The 18720-nt window shown below is 41.2% G+C and overlaps 1 protein-coding gene across 9 annotated transcripts in view; it reads right to left on the bottom strand.

The window, feature by feature from the left end:
* The window catches only part of Nsd1 (nuclear receptor binding SET domain protein 1), a 108999-nt gene that overhangs the window by 68057 nt on the left and 22222 nt on the right, over positions 1–18720 (bottom strand). For 8 of the 9 annotated variants that reach the window (XR_004769426.1, XM_027409806.2, XM_035442990.1 and 5 more), the window contains 3 exons: positions 14442–14577; positions 11278–11450; positions 5764–8329 (listed from right to left, as the gene is read on the bottom strand). Coding sequence is in view for 8 of the 9 variants with exons in the window: in XM_027409806.2 (XP_027265607.1) it covers positions 5764–8329; positions 11278–11450; positions 14442–14577 (2875 nt within the window). In the remaining variant the exon portion in view is untranslated. Of the gene's footprint in view, positions 1–5763; positions 8330–11277; positions 11451–14441; positions 14578–18675; positions 18695–18720 lie in introns of those variants that run through there. The other variant, XM_035442991.1, reaches the window with a different exon arrangement.

Below are 18720 nucleotides of genomic sequence, written 5' to 3'. Positions count from 1 at the left end.
CCAGAAATGCTGGCACTTACGATAACTCCACAACCCAGTTAAGACATTACAATCCCAAGACTAATCAAAACATAAAAGGTAAGAAGAACTTTTACTTTCTCAGAAATTGCCCCTCACCAAACAGTACGGCTCAGACCCAATAAGCAGCTTCAGTCTGTGAGGCGGGGAAAGAGGACTGGAGGATGGGGATGCAATATGACCCAATATAAAAAAGGAGGGGAAAATTTCTCCACAAACGACTCCAAGAAAACACATATAGCTCGATAGAGAAATCAAAATATTGTCTAAGAAACTCAATTATCTGTGAGATAACAAACAAAAAGAAAATTCAATCAATCACCACAGGAAAATTCAAAACAACAAAATCTCTGAGGCTAAAGAACAGAACTGAAGTGAAAACTCTTTGTTTTATTTTGGTAATGGTTTTTCAAGTCAGGGTTTCTCTGTGTAGCCCTGGCTGTCTTGGAACTTGCTCTGTAGACCAGGCTGACCTCAAATTTAAGAGATCTGCCTGCCTCTGCCTCTGGAGTGCTGGGATTGAACACCATCCACCACCCAGACTGAAATGAAATTTACTAGAAGAATTCAACAGAACTAGAGGAATTCAACAGATCCGGTAGGAGAAGAAGAAAATCAGTGAACTCCAGAACTGAAAAGGCTGGGTGTCCAGCTCTGACCAGAGTGCTTACTTAGCATACACACCAGGCCTAGGGTTCAATCCCCAGGATGTCCTGTGCCTTGGTTTCTTTTCCCACTGCTGTAAGAAAACACAACAACAAATATTTAAGGGAGAAAGAGCTTCAAAATACTTCAGCTTACAGTTCAAGGCAGCAGGGGCTGAAGCAGACACAGACAAAGAGTGGTGGTGAACACACACAGACAGGGCTGAGCTTGCGGTATTCACTGTTACCGCCCGAGTCCCAGAACCCTCCCACCCTAATTAAAGTAATCAAGAAAATTCCTCACAGGCATGTCCAGAAGCCCAACTCCCAGGTGATTTTAGGTCTTGTCGAGTTTACAGCCATTGCTAGGTAATTAAAAACTATGCAATCAAAGGAATAGGGGGGAAAAGTATGAAGAATATAAAGACAAGAAACCACCAACTGCACCGACAGACTATATAATATTTCAAGAAAAAAAGGGCCAAAAGCTTGCTTGAAAAGATTTTCCAAATCTAAGGAAGAAATGAAGTTCAAAGGACTCCAAAAAAGGCTGGGAAGTACCTAGTACCTATAAAGGTCCTGAGTATGACAGGCAGAAATGCAAGGAATAAAAGCCCACACTGTGAGACATTACAATTATTGAAAATCAAAGAACATAGATAATATTAAAGCCACCAAGAAAAGCAACTCATTACATAAGGGAACTCATATTTTCCTGACTTCTTAAATCCTACATATCAGAAGGAACTAAAATACATTCAAAGTGCTGAAAGAGAAAAACTGCAAGCTAATATTATATCCAGCAAAACTTCGCTTCAAAACTTGAGAAGCTGGGCAGTGGTGGCGCATGCCTTTAATTCCAGCATTCAGGAGGCAGAGGCAGGAGGATCTCTGTGAGTTCCAGGCCAACCTGGTCTACATAGAGAAACCCTGTCTTCAAAAAAACAAACAAAACTGAGGGAGAAACAGACTTTTCAGACAGACAAAGAAGTTGAGGTAGTTCACCTGAAAGCAGAATTAAACACAGTATTTATATACTGAATACTATAAGGTTATAAATATGGTGCATAATTTTGGTAAAGAATTTAGCAGACAAAAATATGAAAAATAACTACAGCAGCACGTGTGCTTCCTTGCTGAGTAAAGTAGAGACAGGAGGATCTCTACACCATCAAGGCCAGCCTGGTCTACACAGGGAGTTCCAGGGCACCCAGGAGACAACCCAAGTTCTCAATAAGTAAAGTAAAATAAAAACAATCATATCTGTAAGTCAATGCACAGAGTAAACAAAAGATAGCAGAGACCACAACACTGGTATCAAACAAACTATGCTTTGTCAAAAACTGCCACAAGAAAAAGAATGACACTGCAGTACAACACAGGAAGCTACCATCTCAGTGCTCAAATACAAGAAACAAGCATTGGCCAAACCGAAGAAACAGATCACAATTAGATACAGCAACTTCCCTTTTAACAATGGAGAAGACAATAAGGCACAGTGGCTCACTCCATAATCCCGGCACATGGGAAGCTCAGACACTAAGATCACCTGGACTTAAAGACCAGCCTGGGTTACATACTGAATTTCAGGTCAACATGACTACAGCATTAGACCCCGTATCAACAAACAAGCCAGGTGGTTCACACCTATAATCAACCCTAACCCTGTGTCTGAAACTGGTGGAAACCAGTCTAGGCTGTGAGGGAAGCAAGTCCCAAGTCATGCTGAGGAACAGAATGAGACTATGTCTCAAAAGGGGTGGGGGTGGGGTGGTAAGAGATGCCTCAGTGGATAAAGGTAACTGACATGATAGAAGGCAAGAATCAACTTGAATACACTGTCCTTGGGCTTCCTCACATATGCTGGGGCCGCCTCACACAAATAAATAAAATAGGACAACCAACCAAAATCAAAAGATGATAATTAGACTTGAACACTGCAAGTTATTAGACTGAACACATGTACACCCCAAATCCCACTGAATACCACAAGAATCTACATTCTTCTTAAACACACAGAACACTCCCCCAAATACATCATGTTCACAAATTATGTTGTAAGAAATTTATGAAGACTGAAAACATGCTGTCATTACCAGCCACCATGGCAAGAAAGCAGAAATTTGTGACAGAACAAAACCAGAAAAACGTACACACATGGTAATAAATCTACGTACTGAAAGACCAACAGGTCAAACAATTACCAGAGGAAGAAATTGTAAGGGAAATTAAAAATATGTTGAGACAAGTGAAAATATTATAAACTGAAACATGATGTTCAGCAAAAGTGGTACTAAATAGGATAATTATATTATTAACTACCTATGGTTTTTGTTTGTTTTAAAGTCAGGCTCGGGGCTGGAGAGATGGCTCAGAGGTTAAGAGCACCGACTGCTCTTCCAGAAGTCCTGAGTTCAGTTCCCAGCAACCACATGGTGGATCACAACCATCTGTAATGAGATCTGGTGCCCTGTTCTGGTGTGCAGATATACATGGAAGCAGAATGTTGTATACATAATAAATAAATAAATAAATAAAATCTTTAAACAATCAGGCTGGAGAGATGGCTCAGTGGTTAAGAGCACTGACTGATCTTCCAGAGGTCCTGAGTTCAATTCCCAGCAACCACATGGTGGCTCACAATCATCTGTAATGAGATCTGGTGCCCTCTTCTGGTGTGCAAGCATGCATGCAGATAACTGTATACATAATAAATAAAATTTTAAAGTCACTACAATTTAAAAAAAAAATAAAAAAAAAATAATAAAGTTAGGCTCTGGGGGCTGGAGAGATGACTCAGCAATTAACTGACATACTATTCAATCTCATTCTTTAAGCCGGTGTGGTTGGGTGGGGTGGGCACGGGCACAGACTAAGCTTAAGTGATATACACCTTCAATATTCCCAGTACTGAGAAAGTAGAGGCAGGAAGGAATATCTATCTACAAGTTGAAGACCAGCATAGAAAGTTTCAGGACAACCTATGACATGAAAAATATGCAAAATTTTCATCCAAATTTAGAAGAAAAGTACACCAAAAATAAATACAACTGAGTGTAGAGAATACAATATACAACAACAAAAATCAGAAGAAGCTAGGAATATCCACCAGCTAATAAAGTTTGCCAAGGATATAGAAAGGCCTTAGGCTACATCCCTAATGTGTGTGTATGTATGTATATATATATATAAAATTTAAGTACCAAGTGGAAATGTTTAGAAAATTTTATTCAATTTTTAAAAATTATTTACTTTTTGAGATTATCATTACATCATTTCCCTCAGCCTCTTTTTTCACTAACTGTTGTTATATACATATATTCAAATTTTTACTTGAATTAATGAGGCGGAGCACATAAGTTCTGTGCATGTGAGTGCAAATGCCTACAGCAGCCGGAACAAAGCTTTACAGTCCCTGGAGCTGAAGTACCAGGCAGTGATAACCCACTCCACATGTGCGTTGGCTGGGATTCTAACTCAGGTCCTCTGCAAGAACAGTATACACCCTTACTGCTGAGCCATCCCTCCAGTCCTCAAGCCCGAGTTTAAAAAAAAAAAAAATTAGTGTACACTCTTCACAACATTAAGGAAAAAAAGGACTTAAAGAGACAGTACAACTGAAATCATTAAGAACTATATATCAACAAACTGTACAATTCAGAGGAACTGAATAAATTCCTTGAAACAGTTAATCCAACAAGAATTGAATGAAATGAATCATTAAAAAAAAAAGATTATGCCTTTGATTCCAGCACTTGGGAGGCAGAGGCAGCCTGGTGTACAGAGCTAGCTCTAGGACAGCCAAAGATAAACAGAGAAACTGAAAAACAAAGGGAAAACATCTAAACAGACATACTGAATAAGATTGAATAATCAAAAACTTCCCACGGCTGGAGAGATGGCTCAGCTGTTATAAGCACTGGCTGTTCTTTCTAGAGGACCCAAGCACCCCCATGACAGCTTTTAACCGCCTAACTCCAGTTCCAGGGGACCTAACACCCTCTTCTAACCTTGGCGAGCACCATACTTGCAAGCAAAACCTATACACATAAAATAAAAAGCAAAACAAAACAAATTTCTAATAGGGCTGGAGAGATGACTCAGCAATATTCTCATTCTCTTTCTCAACACACACACACACACACACACAATTTAAGAGCTGGGCCGGGCATTGGTGGCGCAAGCCTTTAATCCCAGCACTTGGGAGGCAGAAGCAGGAGGATCTCTGTGAGTTCGAGGCCAGCCTGGTCTACAGATTGAGTTCTAGAACAGGCTCCAAAGCAATACAGAGAAACCCTGTCTCAAAAAAAAAAAAAAAAAAACAAAAAACAAAAAAAACCACAATAAGTAAATAAATAAGGGGGCAGGAGAGATGACTCAGAGGTTAACAGCACTGGTGCTCTAGCAGAGGTCCTGAGTTCAATTCCCAGCGACCACATGGTGGCTTACAACCATCTATAATGAGGCCTGGTGCCCTCTTCTGGCATGCAGGCAGAACAGTGTATACATAATAAATAAAAATAAATCTTTTTAAAACATTAAATAAATAAATAAAATTTAAAAACAGCAAAGTCCAGGAAACCCATGGTTGGAACTTCGGAAAACAAAGGAAAAAGCTTCTGATTAAAAAAAAAAAAAATGAACCACCCAGCACTTGGGAGGCAGAGGCAGGCGGACCTCTGTGAGTTTGAGGCCAGCCTGGTCTGCAGAGCGTGTGCCAGGATAGGCTCCAAAGCTACACAGAGAAATCCTGTCTCGAAAAACAAAACAAACAAACAAACAAAAACAAAACAAAAAAAACAATGTGGCATGCAACTCAGTAGTAGAACACTAACTAGCATGCATAAGGCCTTAAATTTAAATTCAATCCCTGATAGTAGCAAAACAAAACAAGAAAGTCTGAAAATACAGAAACCCCAGCTTTAAGTTTCAGCCTTCTAAATAAAATTGTTTCTTATTCGAGAGATAACTCTGCCCTCCAATTTTGTAAGACATTTTTCTGTTACAACAGACAGACCCAGGACTTCTGAAGAGCAACTCTGTCACAAAAGCAACATTATCAACAAATTCTCTCATCACTTTCCCCCGGCCGCACCCTTACCTGGCTCTGGGAGCTTGGTCTGTGGCGTCAAACTGGGAATTCCTGTCTCCTTTTCCACATCACCCACCATGCTAGCACTGGGTTTATCACAAACGCTCAGCCTTGGCCCAACGGAGTCCGAGTGGCAGCCATGATTGGGGTCTGCGGCTGAGTCCTCCAGGATGCTTGTAGGAGGAGCTCTTTGTTCTAAGAAATCATCCCGCCCCTTCTGCACAGGCTCAACAGGAAGCAATGCAGCAAAGGCACCCTCCGAGTTTTCTTTCTCCCTAAATCTGCTAGTGCGTTTGCCAGGCTTAGGGCGCCTTTGGTTTAATCGCTGCCACCGCTTTTTAGGCACCACTTGATTGACACCATGGGGCTCATCATTCTCACTGTTCATTTCAGAGCCCAGCTCTGGACCTTTTCTGTTCTCAAAAGAAGGCTCTTTTTCCAGAACTTTATCAGGGTCAGGTTGTTTAATCTTGCTATCAAAATGTGCATCAGAAAAATGGGTGTCTGTGGTTCTTAAATGGCCCATTAGCTGAAGAGGCTCTTCTTTACCAGGGTCTTCAGCCCCACCCCTTGATGGGCCATTCACTGAACCTCCACTTGCCTTGTCTCCCAACCGGTTAGCTCCAATGGTCACAGCAGGAAGTCGGTTCAACTTTCTTTTCCGCTCAGTCTTTAAGGCTTTTGGGTTTACCGGGGGATTTGCCATCTGGGCTGAAACTGCTTCTCTCAATTTGGATGATGGCCTTGCCCGGCCACAGTTGCGCCTTGGAACACAGTTTAAGCGACTTTTACCACAAGCAGAGTCTCTTTTGTCAGAAGCTAAGCCAGACAGGGAAGACAGTTCTCCAGACAATGAAGAGTCACCCCCACTAGAACTCAGCCGGACTGCATCTTGAGTGCCATCTCCAGTTTTTTCAGAATTGTGTGTGGAGCCTCCTAACACCAAACCCTTTGATGTCCCTACAGGGTTACCAGTAGAGCAGTCCCCACGATCTGGGGTTCGGTAGGACGCCAGACTTTGAGCAGTCATCAACCTTTGCTCCTTTGTCTTACTATCATGCATGTCTTTCAGCATCATTAGCAGTGTACTAAATTTGTAATCTGGTTCTATAGGTATATGATGCTGACTAGCAGCAGAAGAAAACAGTAATGGCTTCGATGCCTTTGATGTTGCGGAGTCACTGGCATCCTCACTTAGTGATCTGTATGAGAGCTCCTTCAGTTCCGAGAGAACATGCTTCACCACCGCTGTCTCTATGTCACTCGAATCTCTGCTTTTCTCATGCACATTGTTCAGTAGTTTTAGGCCCTCTGCTTTTCCACTTTTGGATATGCTGGCCAAAGGAGAGCCTTTGGTATCAGCAGAAGAACAGCATTTCAAGCTGAGGTCCTCATTTGTAGCTGAGGGTTCTGCATCAGCTGGGTTTTCTTTATGCTTGCATTTTATACTTCGGAACTTGGGCTGTCTGCTTTTCAAAGGTAACAGAGTTTGATTTGCAGCCCCACCCTTTGTCAATGAGTTTTCACTACAAATGCTTGGTGCTGCACTGAATTTTGGAGTGAGACTGTCATTTCTAAATTCTGGTTGGGGTTTGGGCACAGGAGTACAGACTTTAAGATCAGAAAGATTAACCTGAGACATTTCAGCAGTTCCAGGCTCCACTGTCTTGGTAGAATCCACTAAGTGGTCTGTATGTGAATTAGTGATGAGGGACTTCTGTTTTTCTTTTACTCTGTTTGTGGCAAGATATCTAGAATACTTTGTTTCGTTTTTGTGCATAGATAAAGCACTCTCTGTCCTATCAAAAGCATCTGTAATTTCAAGGACACTGCTATCAAATTCTGAGTTGCGTTCTATAGGATCCAGATCACTGCTCCCATCATCAGAAGTGGTACACACACTAACAGAATCACTTCTCTTTCCCTCGTCACCAGCTCCAATATAGCAGGGCTGTACTTTGGAGCCACACACCAAGCCTGGCTGGAGTTTTGTTTTCTCTACAGAATGTTTAGAGCTCAAAGCACTCTCAGACAAACCTGATAAAGAATCGCAATTTGAAATCTCAAAATCTGCCTTAGCGGTGCTCTGTGTACATGAAGAAAAGAGGAAACCTCCTGGTGCAGTTTTAGACCCTGTGAGGCTGTTTGCTATCCTGGAAAGTTCATTAGAAGCTTGTTTATCAGATACACTCCCAGAAATAAAGTCTAGGTCAAGGTTCTCTGGAATTCTCCCCCTCTGTTCCTCTTTGTGTGCTTCAAATGGCAGGAGGCCCTTCTTCACACTAGTCCTTTTTATACTATCAGAGCTCTTTCTAGCTCGAGGCTTGTCACAGGGCTTTTCCTTCTCATCTGCAGAGTGCTCAGAATCAAAAGCCAGAGACTTCAGACAGCCATTGAGCAGCAGGTCCTGCTCTGATTCTGGATCATTTGTACAGTCCTCAAAAAGCATCTCTTCCTCACTGTCCAACTTGATTGAACTGGTGACACATTTCTGCTTCTTAGATCCTTTGGGAACATCATATTGCTCAGCAAGACCAACACTTGCTTCCCATTTACTCAAAATTTTCTGAGGAACCTTAAATTAAAAGGAAAATAATATTTATTCAAAAAAAATGAAAAACAGGGAGATAATAAGCATCTCAAATCAGAAGTGATCTAAAATCTCGTGGTTCAGGTTTGTTTGTTTGTTTTTGTTTTTTTTAAGACAGTTTCACTATGCAGCTATGGCTGCCCTAGAATTCACTATGTAAACCAGATTGGCTTCAAATTCACATATCCCCCAGCCTCTGCCTCCCCAAGTGCACCTGGCTAATCTTGCTGTTCTTACTGAAGGTAACTCTCTGAAGCTGGGTGGTAATGACAGGCACCTTTAATTCCACCACTTGGGAGGCAGAGGGAAATGGATCCCTTAGTTCAAAGCCAGCCTGGCTTACAGAGTGAGTTCTAGGACAGCCAGGGCTGTTACACAGAAAAACGCTGTCTTGGAAAACCAAAAATAAATAAATAAATAACCTACTATAACTAGAAGAACTAGTCTCATAAAAAAAAATCAACACTCTTTCGTTATTTATTAGCAGAACCAAGTAGACTATAAACTTCAACTAAAAATAGGAACAACAGATTGCTAAAGACTTACCCTCTCTATTTACACCTTAGAATATAATAGTATTTTCTACCTGAAATAAGAAAGGGCACAAGCACACACATGCTCAGCTTCACAAAAAGAAAGAAGCTTCAAAGGAGAGAAGCATGGAAAAACAAGACAAGAGGAATGAGTGGGTCAAGTGCCCCTACAGGACCTGAAACTGAAGCTTTCTAGCTATTATCAGGGCATTTCATAACCAAGTCTCTTCTGTATGGGCTATGCATGACTTGGATAAAGATAAAGATGACCAAGTTATCTTTGGGACATAATTACTTAGTGCTGAGATACAAAAACAAATCAAGTACAAAAAATGCATGTGGTCATCTCTAAGTTCTTTATGGATGAGGGTATTCAGACTCTGAAGCACACCTACTTTTCCAGACCCTTCCATACTTGGATCTCTGTGATGTTATTTGGCAAGGTTCTACCTAACCAGTTACTATTCACAAATATATTAATAACTGGAATGTTCTCCAACACATACAAAACATAAGGTCACTAGACAGGTAGCCTTCTGTAAGTATGGAAGGTACTACACTGACCATTTAGTCAACTTCAGACACGATCACAAATATATCTGTGCTAATGTTACTGATCGAAGTAAATCCTAGTGAGTTCTTCCAAAGAGAGCTAACACATCTATCTACACAGCTAAAACCTGACACAAAATCTGATGCCTCCACCCAATCCCATGCAGGGAGAACTGTGTCAAGAAAGAGTTAAAAGTCTCCCATCCTAATGACTGCACCCACTTGTACTGTGAAAAGATAAACTTATGATATATTAAGTATTTTATAGTTCTAAACATTACAATAGTTACAAAGTACAGGCTGTTATACCATCTTAAATGAAGACAACCAGGCAGTGGTGGTGCACACCTTTAATCCCAGAACTCAGGAGGCAGAGGCAGGCAGATTTCTGTGAGTTCAAGGCCAGCTTGGTCTACAAGAGCAAGTTCCAGGACAGCCAGACCTACACAAAGAAATCCTGCCTCAAAATAAACAAACAAATAAAAATTAAGAGATGAAGACAAATCCCAAGCACTTGTTAAAAATTGCAGTTCAAGTTTATTACTAATTCTAACTATCCAAATTATGATTCTGGAAAAAAAAGTATAAAAGCAGTTACATATGCTAGAGCTTAGAATTTACTATGTAGACCAGGCTGGCCTCAAATAGCCATGATCCTCTGTCTCTGATGAGTAAACTAAAGCATCAAGTTCAAAAAATACAAATGTTCAATTCCCAGAACCTTACACATTAAGAGTGATGGTACATTCCTGCAATCCCAGCACTTGGGAGGTAGAGGTAGAAGGATGAGGAGTTCAAGGTCATCCACATCAACAAAGAAAAACTACTACCTTTTTGAGTGAGCTCAGCGGTGGCCCACCTTTAATACCAGCACTCTAAGGCAGAGGCAGATATTTCTCTGAGCACAAAGCCAACCTGGTCCATATATTTATTGACTTAGCAAAAATTTCAGGACAGACAGGGCTACATAGAGACCCTGTTTCAAAAACAAAACAAAAAACGAAAAGAATTAATTAAAAAGCAACAAAAGTTCATAAACCTAGTGTGGTGGTACATGCCTGTGTTCTAAGCATTCTTGAAGACTGTGGCAAGTTCTGAGGCCTACCTGGACAATAGTGAGACCCCATCTAAAAGCAAAGAAACAAACAAACAGAAACAAAACCCACACATACACACAAACAGAAATGCTCATGATTAAAATATAACTAGGTATGAAACTACAAAAGTAAAGGCCAGCAAAGAATAAAACTACTAAAATGACTTATCAAAGTTGGATGTCATGGGAGTACTGCTATAATTCCAGCATCTGGGACACTGAGGCAGGAAAGCCAGAGTTCAAGAATAGCCTAAGGTGAGGAGCAAAATGAGAGAGAGACAGACAGACAGACAAGAGACAGAGAGACAGAGAGAACGCCATTTCTTATTTTTAAGAAAAATAATTAGCAATAAATAGGGCAAGTAGAGTATTTTGTTTTCATTGTATTGTCCTGTTCAGTCCTAAAGATTAAAACTGCTTAGGAGGCAAGAGCTCTTCAAATGACTGAGATCCTAAGGCCTCATTCTAATAACCACTTCCTCTTGCATAAAGTATAGCCAAAGAAGACTGTAGTATTCACGTCTCTCTGGCAGGTCAGAGGTAGGCACTTCTCAAAACTCAGCACATAGTTGTATGAAAACTAGCCACAGCTAATCCCTGTAAAATATTTGACTTTATTTCTTCAGATACCCTGGTAACCAGGGTAACAGTGTATTTCAGATCTATCCTGATGTATCTTCCACTTTTTCTGGAAGTGAACCCACAAGAAGATAGTTTTTTGAGAAGTTCTTTTCTTTACAGATTGTCTTTACCTTATGCCTATATCCTTTCTCTTTCTGTTTCCCTCTTTTCCTAAGGACAGGTAGTTCTTCAAATTGATGCCTCCCTTCAAACATGACGATTGCTTTTCCAGCCACCCAGGCTTTTTCAGAAGGATCTCCAAAAGCCTCCACGTAGTATTCTCGATAGGGCCTCCTATTGGCAACTACATAAGGATAAAAGAAAGCGTCATTACTTCAAAAGGACGAGTACTCAACATCAGTAAAACAGCCAGACCTACTGCCGTAAGAGCACAAACCGCTCCTGCAGGGGACCCAAGTGCAATTCCCAGCACCTATTTCACAAGCCCAACAGCCATCTGAAATTCTAGTTGCAGAACTCTGCCTTTCTCACCCTCTGGGCCCCACCAGAGCTGGTGACAGATGTTACCATAGTGCCTGGACTTTTCAATGGGTACTGAGGCTTTGAGAGGAAAGCACTTTACTTTCTATACCCAGTCCCCAAAATTTGTGTCTTCTAACATCATCTGAAATACTTAATCTAAGGGAAGAAAAAAGAAAAATCACGTCACTTTTATATGCTGCACTATACAACACTATAATTCTAATATTCATATCCACTAAGAATTGGCCCAACTGTAACTGCTAAATCTAAATGTATACAGTTGTTCACTTCTGCAGGTTTGAAATCTAAATGTATACAATTGTTCATTTCTGCAGGTTTGAAATTTCTCAAAGACCAAGCTGGAAGAAACAACAGCACTACTATCAACAGGGGCTGAAGAGATGGCTCAAGCACGTGAAGGCACCTGTGGCCAAGCCTGGCCACCTGAGTTCAATCACTAAGAAACAGTGAGGAGAGAGAGACAAGACACCTCCAAGTGCTCTGACCTTCACACATGCCCCATGGCGTGTTGTGTTGCTAATACATGTGTCTACATGAACACACAAACAATTTTTTAAAATTTATTTATTTTAATTTTATGTACATTGGTCTTTTTCCATGGATGTAAGGTCCCCTGGGACTGGAGTTATAGACAGTGTGAGCTGCCATGTGGGTGCTGGGAATTGAATCTGGGTCCTCTGGAAGAGCAGTCAGTGCTCTTAACCTGCTGAACCATCTCTCCAGCCCTAATTTTTAAAATTAAATGCTGCAGCATCTCTCGTGGGCTCCCTGACAATGGCCACCACATAAGAAATAAACAGTAAGCACACTCAAGAAAAAGGGGGTCACTACTACAAATGTTCAGTCAGGTTTTTTTTTTTTTTTTTTTTTTTTTTTTTTTTTTCCCGAAACAGGGTTTCTCTGGTCTCGGAAAAAAGCTACACAGAGAAACAACACTACAAACTACAAAAATAAGAAAATAAAACTGAAAAAAATTTAAAGAGGGAAAACTAGAGAAAGAAACACAAACTAATTAGTCATAAACTCATTTCTCTACAACTCAGTGGAGCTCCCAGAAAGCATGTTTTGTTTTATTTTGGGGGATGGGGGGTGTTGAGACAGTTTCTCTGTTTAACAGTCCTGTCCGTCCTGGAACTTACTTTATAGACCAATCTGGCCCCCAAACTCAGGGACTAAAGGCATGGGCTAACCCACCGCCCGGCTAGAAAGTATGATTTTAAAGATTTTAACTTCTTATACTCCCTCCACTAATTCTTACCCATGGTATCTTTCTGCCAGTAAACATGCTTGCTCTTGGTTCTGATCACAGCTTTTTGTTTTGTTTGAGGTAGGATCTCAGATAGCCCAGACTGTCCTCAAACTTTGTAATCAGGGATGGCCTTGAACTTCTGATCCCACCTCGTACCCCAATTACAGATTTGTGCCATTTACTGAGTGCTGAGGAGCATACTGAGGGTTTTATTCACGATAGGCAAGAACTCTACAAACCTGAGCTACTACTGGCCTCAAGAGTGAATTTTTTAAAAATTATTTAGCCAGGTGGTGGTGCTGCACTTTGATCCCTGCACTCGGGAGGCAGAGGCAGGAGGATCTCTGTGAGTTCTAGACCAGCCTGGTCTACAAGAGCTAGTTCCAGGACAGCATCCAAAGCACAGAGAAACCCTGTCTCAAAAACAAACAAGGCCGGGTGTTGGTGGTGCACGCCTTTAATCCCAGCACTCGGGAGGCAGAGGCAGGCGGATCTCTGTGAGTTCGGGACCAGCCTGGTCTACAGAGCGAGTGCCAGGATAGGCTCCAAAGCCACAGAGAAACCTTGTCTCAAAAAAAAAAAACCAAAAAAAAATAAAGACAAAAAACAAATAATAATAATAATAATAAAAAATAAAAATTATTTAGAGAATATTTTATTAGTTTTTGTAATCAAACACATAGATAAACTCTTACAGCTTTAATTACCTGGCGGAAAAGAATTAATTTTAACATTTCTAAACCAATAGAGGTGCTTCCTGTGCCACGCCAACAGAATACTTAGAGTGAACTTTTTAAAACCACCACCAGAGCCGGGCAATGGTGGTACACGCCTTTAATCCCAGCACTAGGGAGGCAGAGATAGGTGAGTTTCTCTGTGAGTTTGAGGCCAGCCTGGTCTAGAGAGACAGTTGGAGGACAGGCTTCAAAGCCCCCGAGAACCCTGTCTCCACCCTCGTCAATGCTTGTCAGTGGTAGCACAGTCATCCTAGAACATTACTCAGAATTTTTTGAATGTACAGGTAATTAGTGATTTGGTCCCTTCTCCCTCTTAGGAGGAAAATACATGCTACTTCCTATTCCTAGAACAATCACTCCCCCTAATTAACTCTAATGTAGTCTTCCAAGGCTTACTGTGTATGTCTAGCACGTGAAAGGGCCAAGGGTAAGTCCCCAATAGCACCAAAACATCTAACCATTCTATACATATGGAATATCTGAGAATTTTTATTTAAAACATAGCCTCACTATGTAGCTGTCCTTAAATAAATGAATGATAGCTGCCTCAATCTTTCAAACCATGAGACTACAGATTACAGGCAAGTACCAACATGCCTAATCTAACACCTGTTAAATCTCAGAGTAGACAAAAAAAAAAAACCTAAAGAGGAAATTTGTTAACAATTCATAAAATTTTCAAAGAAAACAATGGATTACTTGCTGCTAAAATAACAAGAATCCCGAATTACACGAAAAGCAACTACAAACTTATGATTCCACATTGTGTTTTATCACAAATAATCACCTGTAAGTTATTTGTTACCTTTCATTTTTGAGTGTGTATTAATCAATGGATCAGCACAAATCCTGCAGGGCCACCATGGGCGTCTCTTGAATTTTGCCCAAATGAGATCTCCAACTTCATATTTCAGTGGTGTAGACTTTTTCTTCAGTTGACACTTTAGACAGACAAAACATGGGGAATCAGTAGGAATAAAAAAAGGAAAAAAAATCTTCCAAGCATTATCCTCCAACTAGAATTCTGAAAAACAAAATGGCCAGGCAGTGGTGGCACTCACCTTTAATCCCAGCATTCATGAGGCAGAGATAGGCAGATCTCTGTGATTTCGGGGCTAGCCTGGTCTACAGAGTGAGTTCCAGGACAGGCTCCAAAGTTACAGAGAAACCCTATCTCGAAAAACCAAAAGAAGAAAGAAAGAAAACCCACCCAGGGCCAGCAACATGGCTCAGTGGGTAAAGGCATCTGCCACTACCACACCTGACAACTTGAATTTGATGATCCCTGGGACTCAGGGCAGAGAACACACCCCCGGGTATTACCTACCCTCTGACCCTATCAGCACTGTGGCACACAGCACCCACTCACATCTACAATAAATGTTTCAAATATTAAAAACAAAAACATAGATGAAAACCCAGCTAGTCACTGTTGATTAAATAAGCACAAATTACCGTAACTGCTCACAGCATACATAGCCTTTTAGAGTAATTTTCCCACACTCATGAACAGTCATCATAATGAAAACATTCTAAAAGTACACAGGATATGGTGGTACAAGCCTTTAGCCCTAGTACTTGGGGGGAGGCGAAAGGAAGCAGACTTTTGAGAGTTCATTCTGGTCTACAGATCGAGTTCTAGGACAGCCAGGGTTACACAGAGAAACCCCGGGGGGGGGGGGGGGGTAGCTACGAACAAAAAGTACAGATTTTGTCATTGATAAATATTACTCAAGTCATAAGTGTAAACAATGTTTGCTCAGTATTTTCCATGTGTCAAGCACAATGGTCTCCCTTGGATTCTCATGAAACATTATGTTTTTATACTTTTTTACTACATGCCTAGTTGTAACAGTTGTTTAGTAAATGGCAGAGACAGGATGCAAATACAACCAAAGCTCAAACTATTAATAATAACATTTATCATCTGGTAACAGTAAAACCTCAGTTACTTTATAATTACTTATGGATTACATTGTATTGTCAGACACATTGTCAAAAAACAAATGCACTGAGTTATGAAGGAAATGCAAATCAAAGCCACCTGCAAAATAAAAAGTACTGGTGGAAAAAAGTAGGATGGCAACTTTAATATACTCTGTTAAGAGGTTAGAAATCCAAGCTGGAGAGATGGCTCAGAGGACAGAGGACCGAGGACCCAGGGTTGGTTCCCAGCACCCACATCCATTAATTTCAGTTCCTGGGGATCTGACACCTTCTTCTGACCTCTGTGAGCACCTGGCATTCACATGATAAAGATGCATGTATGTGGCCAAAATTTATGTACATAAAAAACTTACTAAGAGATAAAAAGATTTCTTCAGAGTAACAGCCACATGATCCAGTAATTCTACCCATAGATCTAATCAACACTAATAGATACACAACAGGACTTGGGGGTATAGTTCAGTGGTAAAGGACTTGCCTGTCATCTGCAAGAGCCCATATGTCATCCTCAGCACCAGGAAAAGCATTCATGTACACAGAAAATGTATATACATGTTCACAGGATTGTGCACCATAGTCAAAAAGAAGGAAAAAAAATCAAATGGCCACTAATGAAATGGAAACATAAAGTGTGATTTGTGCATACAACAGAATGTAGTTGGCCCTCCCTATTTAAGGAGTCTACTTCTGCAGTTTACCAACAGTAGATCAAAACTCTTCATTGCAGGGAGCAAGCCACAGAGGCACAAATCTATAATCCCAGTGTTTAGGAAGCTGAGGAAAGAAGATCCCATGTTTGAAGTCAGAGTGGGCTATGAGAGTTCCAGGTCCTGTCATTTGGGAAACAGACAGGCAGGCAGATCTCCAGAGCTTGCTGCTCAGCCAGTCAAGCCAATCAGTGATGCAAGATCCAAGGTGTACTACTGACCTCCATGCATGTACCACACTCACATATGAGCACACAAACTACAAGATCAAAATTTTAAAAGCTAAAATAAACGAGGTAAAGAGTTGCACCCATGTACACATGTGTACACACACACACAAATAAACAGATAAATAGTTGGTGGCACACTTAGGAGACGAGGGCAGGAGGATCAAAGTCAGCCTCAGCTTTAATGTATAATCAATTTAGAGGCAATCATAGACTGCATGAAACCCTGGCCAAAAAAAAAAAGACACCACGAGGAGAGACAACTGTTGAGATGGCTAAGGAGTTTAGATCATTTCTTTCTCAGGCACCCATATATTGGCTCACAAACATCCATAACTCCCAAGCATCCATATGCTACACAATCATACATATAAAATAAATCTTAAGGCCGGGCATTAGTGGTACACACCTTTAATCCCAGCACTCGGGAGGCAGAGGCTGGCGGATCTCTGTGAGCTCGAGGCCAGCCTGATCTACAGAGTTCCAGGACAGCCTCCAAAACAACACAGAGAAACCCTGTCTCGAAAAACCAAAAATAAATAAATTTAAATAAATCTTAAAACAATTAATTAAAAGATACCTAAGGAGATGGAGCAATAGCTCCATGGTTAAGAGCACTTGCTGCTCTCCCAAACTCCCAGAGGACTCAAATGTAGATCCCCAGCAGCCACAGCAGGCAGCTTACAACTAACTGCTCACAAACCCAGTTCCAGATCCAATGCCATTTCTGGCCTCCACATGTGCATACACCCAGAGACATGTGAATAAAATCTTTAAATAAATCAATTAAATGGAGATATAGGCTTCAGGAAGAAACATCTGAAATTTACTTTTTTTTTCTTTAATGTATATGTGTATTTTGCCTGAATGCATGCCAGAACAGAACATAGGATACCCTGGAACTTGAATAAAAGACAACTGTGAGCTGCCACCTGGATGCCATCTTGTTGCCTCTTCAAGAACAAGTGCTCTTGCCAAGTGAGGTGGTGCATGCCTTGAATCCCAGCACTTAGCAGACAGAGCTCAGTGAGTTTAAGGCCAGGGCTGTTACACAGAGAAACCCTGTTTCAAAAGCAAATCAAACAAACAAAAAATAGATTTCCGAAACACTGAACCATCTCTCCAATCCCAAATATCTTCTTCATGGGGGTGGGGGGGGTTGTTACTGGTTTTTTTTGTTGTTGTTGTTTTATTTTTTTGGAGTCAGGGTCTTACTATGTAGTCTTGGCTGACCTGGCTGGCCTCACTCACAGGGGTCCTCCTACCTCTGCCTCCCAGGTGCTGAGATTAAAGATGTGCACCACCGACCTGGACACATGGGGAAGGGCCTAGGCCTGGCCCAGGATGATGTGGTAGACTTTGGGGAGCCCCTTTTGAGGGCCTTACCCTGCCTGGGGAGTGGAGGGGGGATGGCTAGGGGCAGGTGGGATGTTGGGGGGAGGGGAGGGAGAGGGAGAAGGAATTGACATCTGAAGCAAGCTTGTTCCTAATTTGAACTAATAAAATAAAAAAATAATAAAAACAAAAGCAAAAAAAACAACATTTACAAATCCCCCCCCCAAAAAAAGATGTGCACCACCACACTTGGCCTTGATTGATTGTTTTTGAGAGAGGGTCTGTGTAACCCAGGCTCCTACATAATTTCCTATGTAACTCAACTTGATTCCAGCCTGAATCTCCTCAGTGCTGAGACTATATATAGGCTTACATGCCCAATACCCAGCCACTTTCAATGAGAGCGTTCATTAAGCATTTGATAAATGATTTAATGCCATTCTAGGCAGGAGCCTGAGTCCTTTCGTAGAGAAATCCATTCTGCAGAGTACCTATCTACTGGAATGCACAACTGCTAGAATGCCATTTGTTACATTTGTGCCTGTACATTACTTCTATTATACTAAAAGTCAGGGCTGGGCCATGCATGCCTATAATCCCAGCACTTGGGAGGTAAAGTAAGGATGAAGAGTTCAATACCAGCCTTAGTTATAGAGCAAACCGAAGGCCAGCCTGGGCTACTCCTCTTGACTCAATTAGGAAAGTACATGTGGATCTCTAGTACTCACTGGTCAGGTAGCCTAACCCAATCAGTGACCTCCAGATTCAATAAAAGATCCTGTTTTAAAGAGTAAGGTGGAGAGTTGAGCAGGGTGACATTTACCTTCTATCCCAGCACTTGGAGACAACTGAAGACCAAGGCAGGAAC

Source organism: Cricetulus griseus, chromosome 3, assembly GCF_003668045.3.
Source record: "Cricetulus griseus strain 17A/GY chromosome 3, alternate assembly CriGri-PICRH-1.0, whole genome shotgun sequence".
Lineage (NCBI taxonomy): Eukaryota > Metazoa > Chordata > Mammalia > Rodentia > Cricetidae > Cricetulus > Cricetulus griseus.
This window is presented reverse-complemented; position numbering and strand designations above follow the sequence as displayed.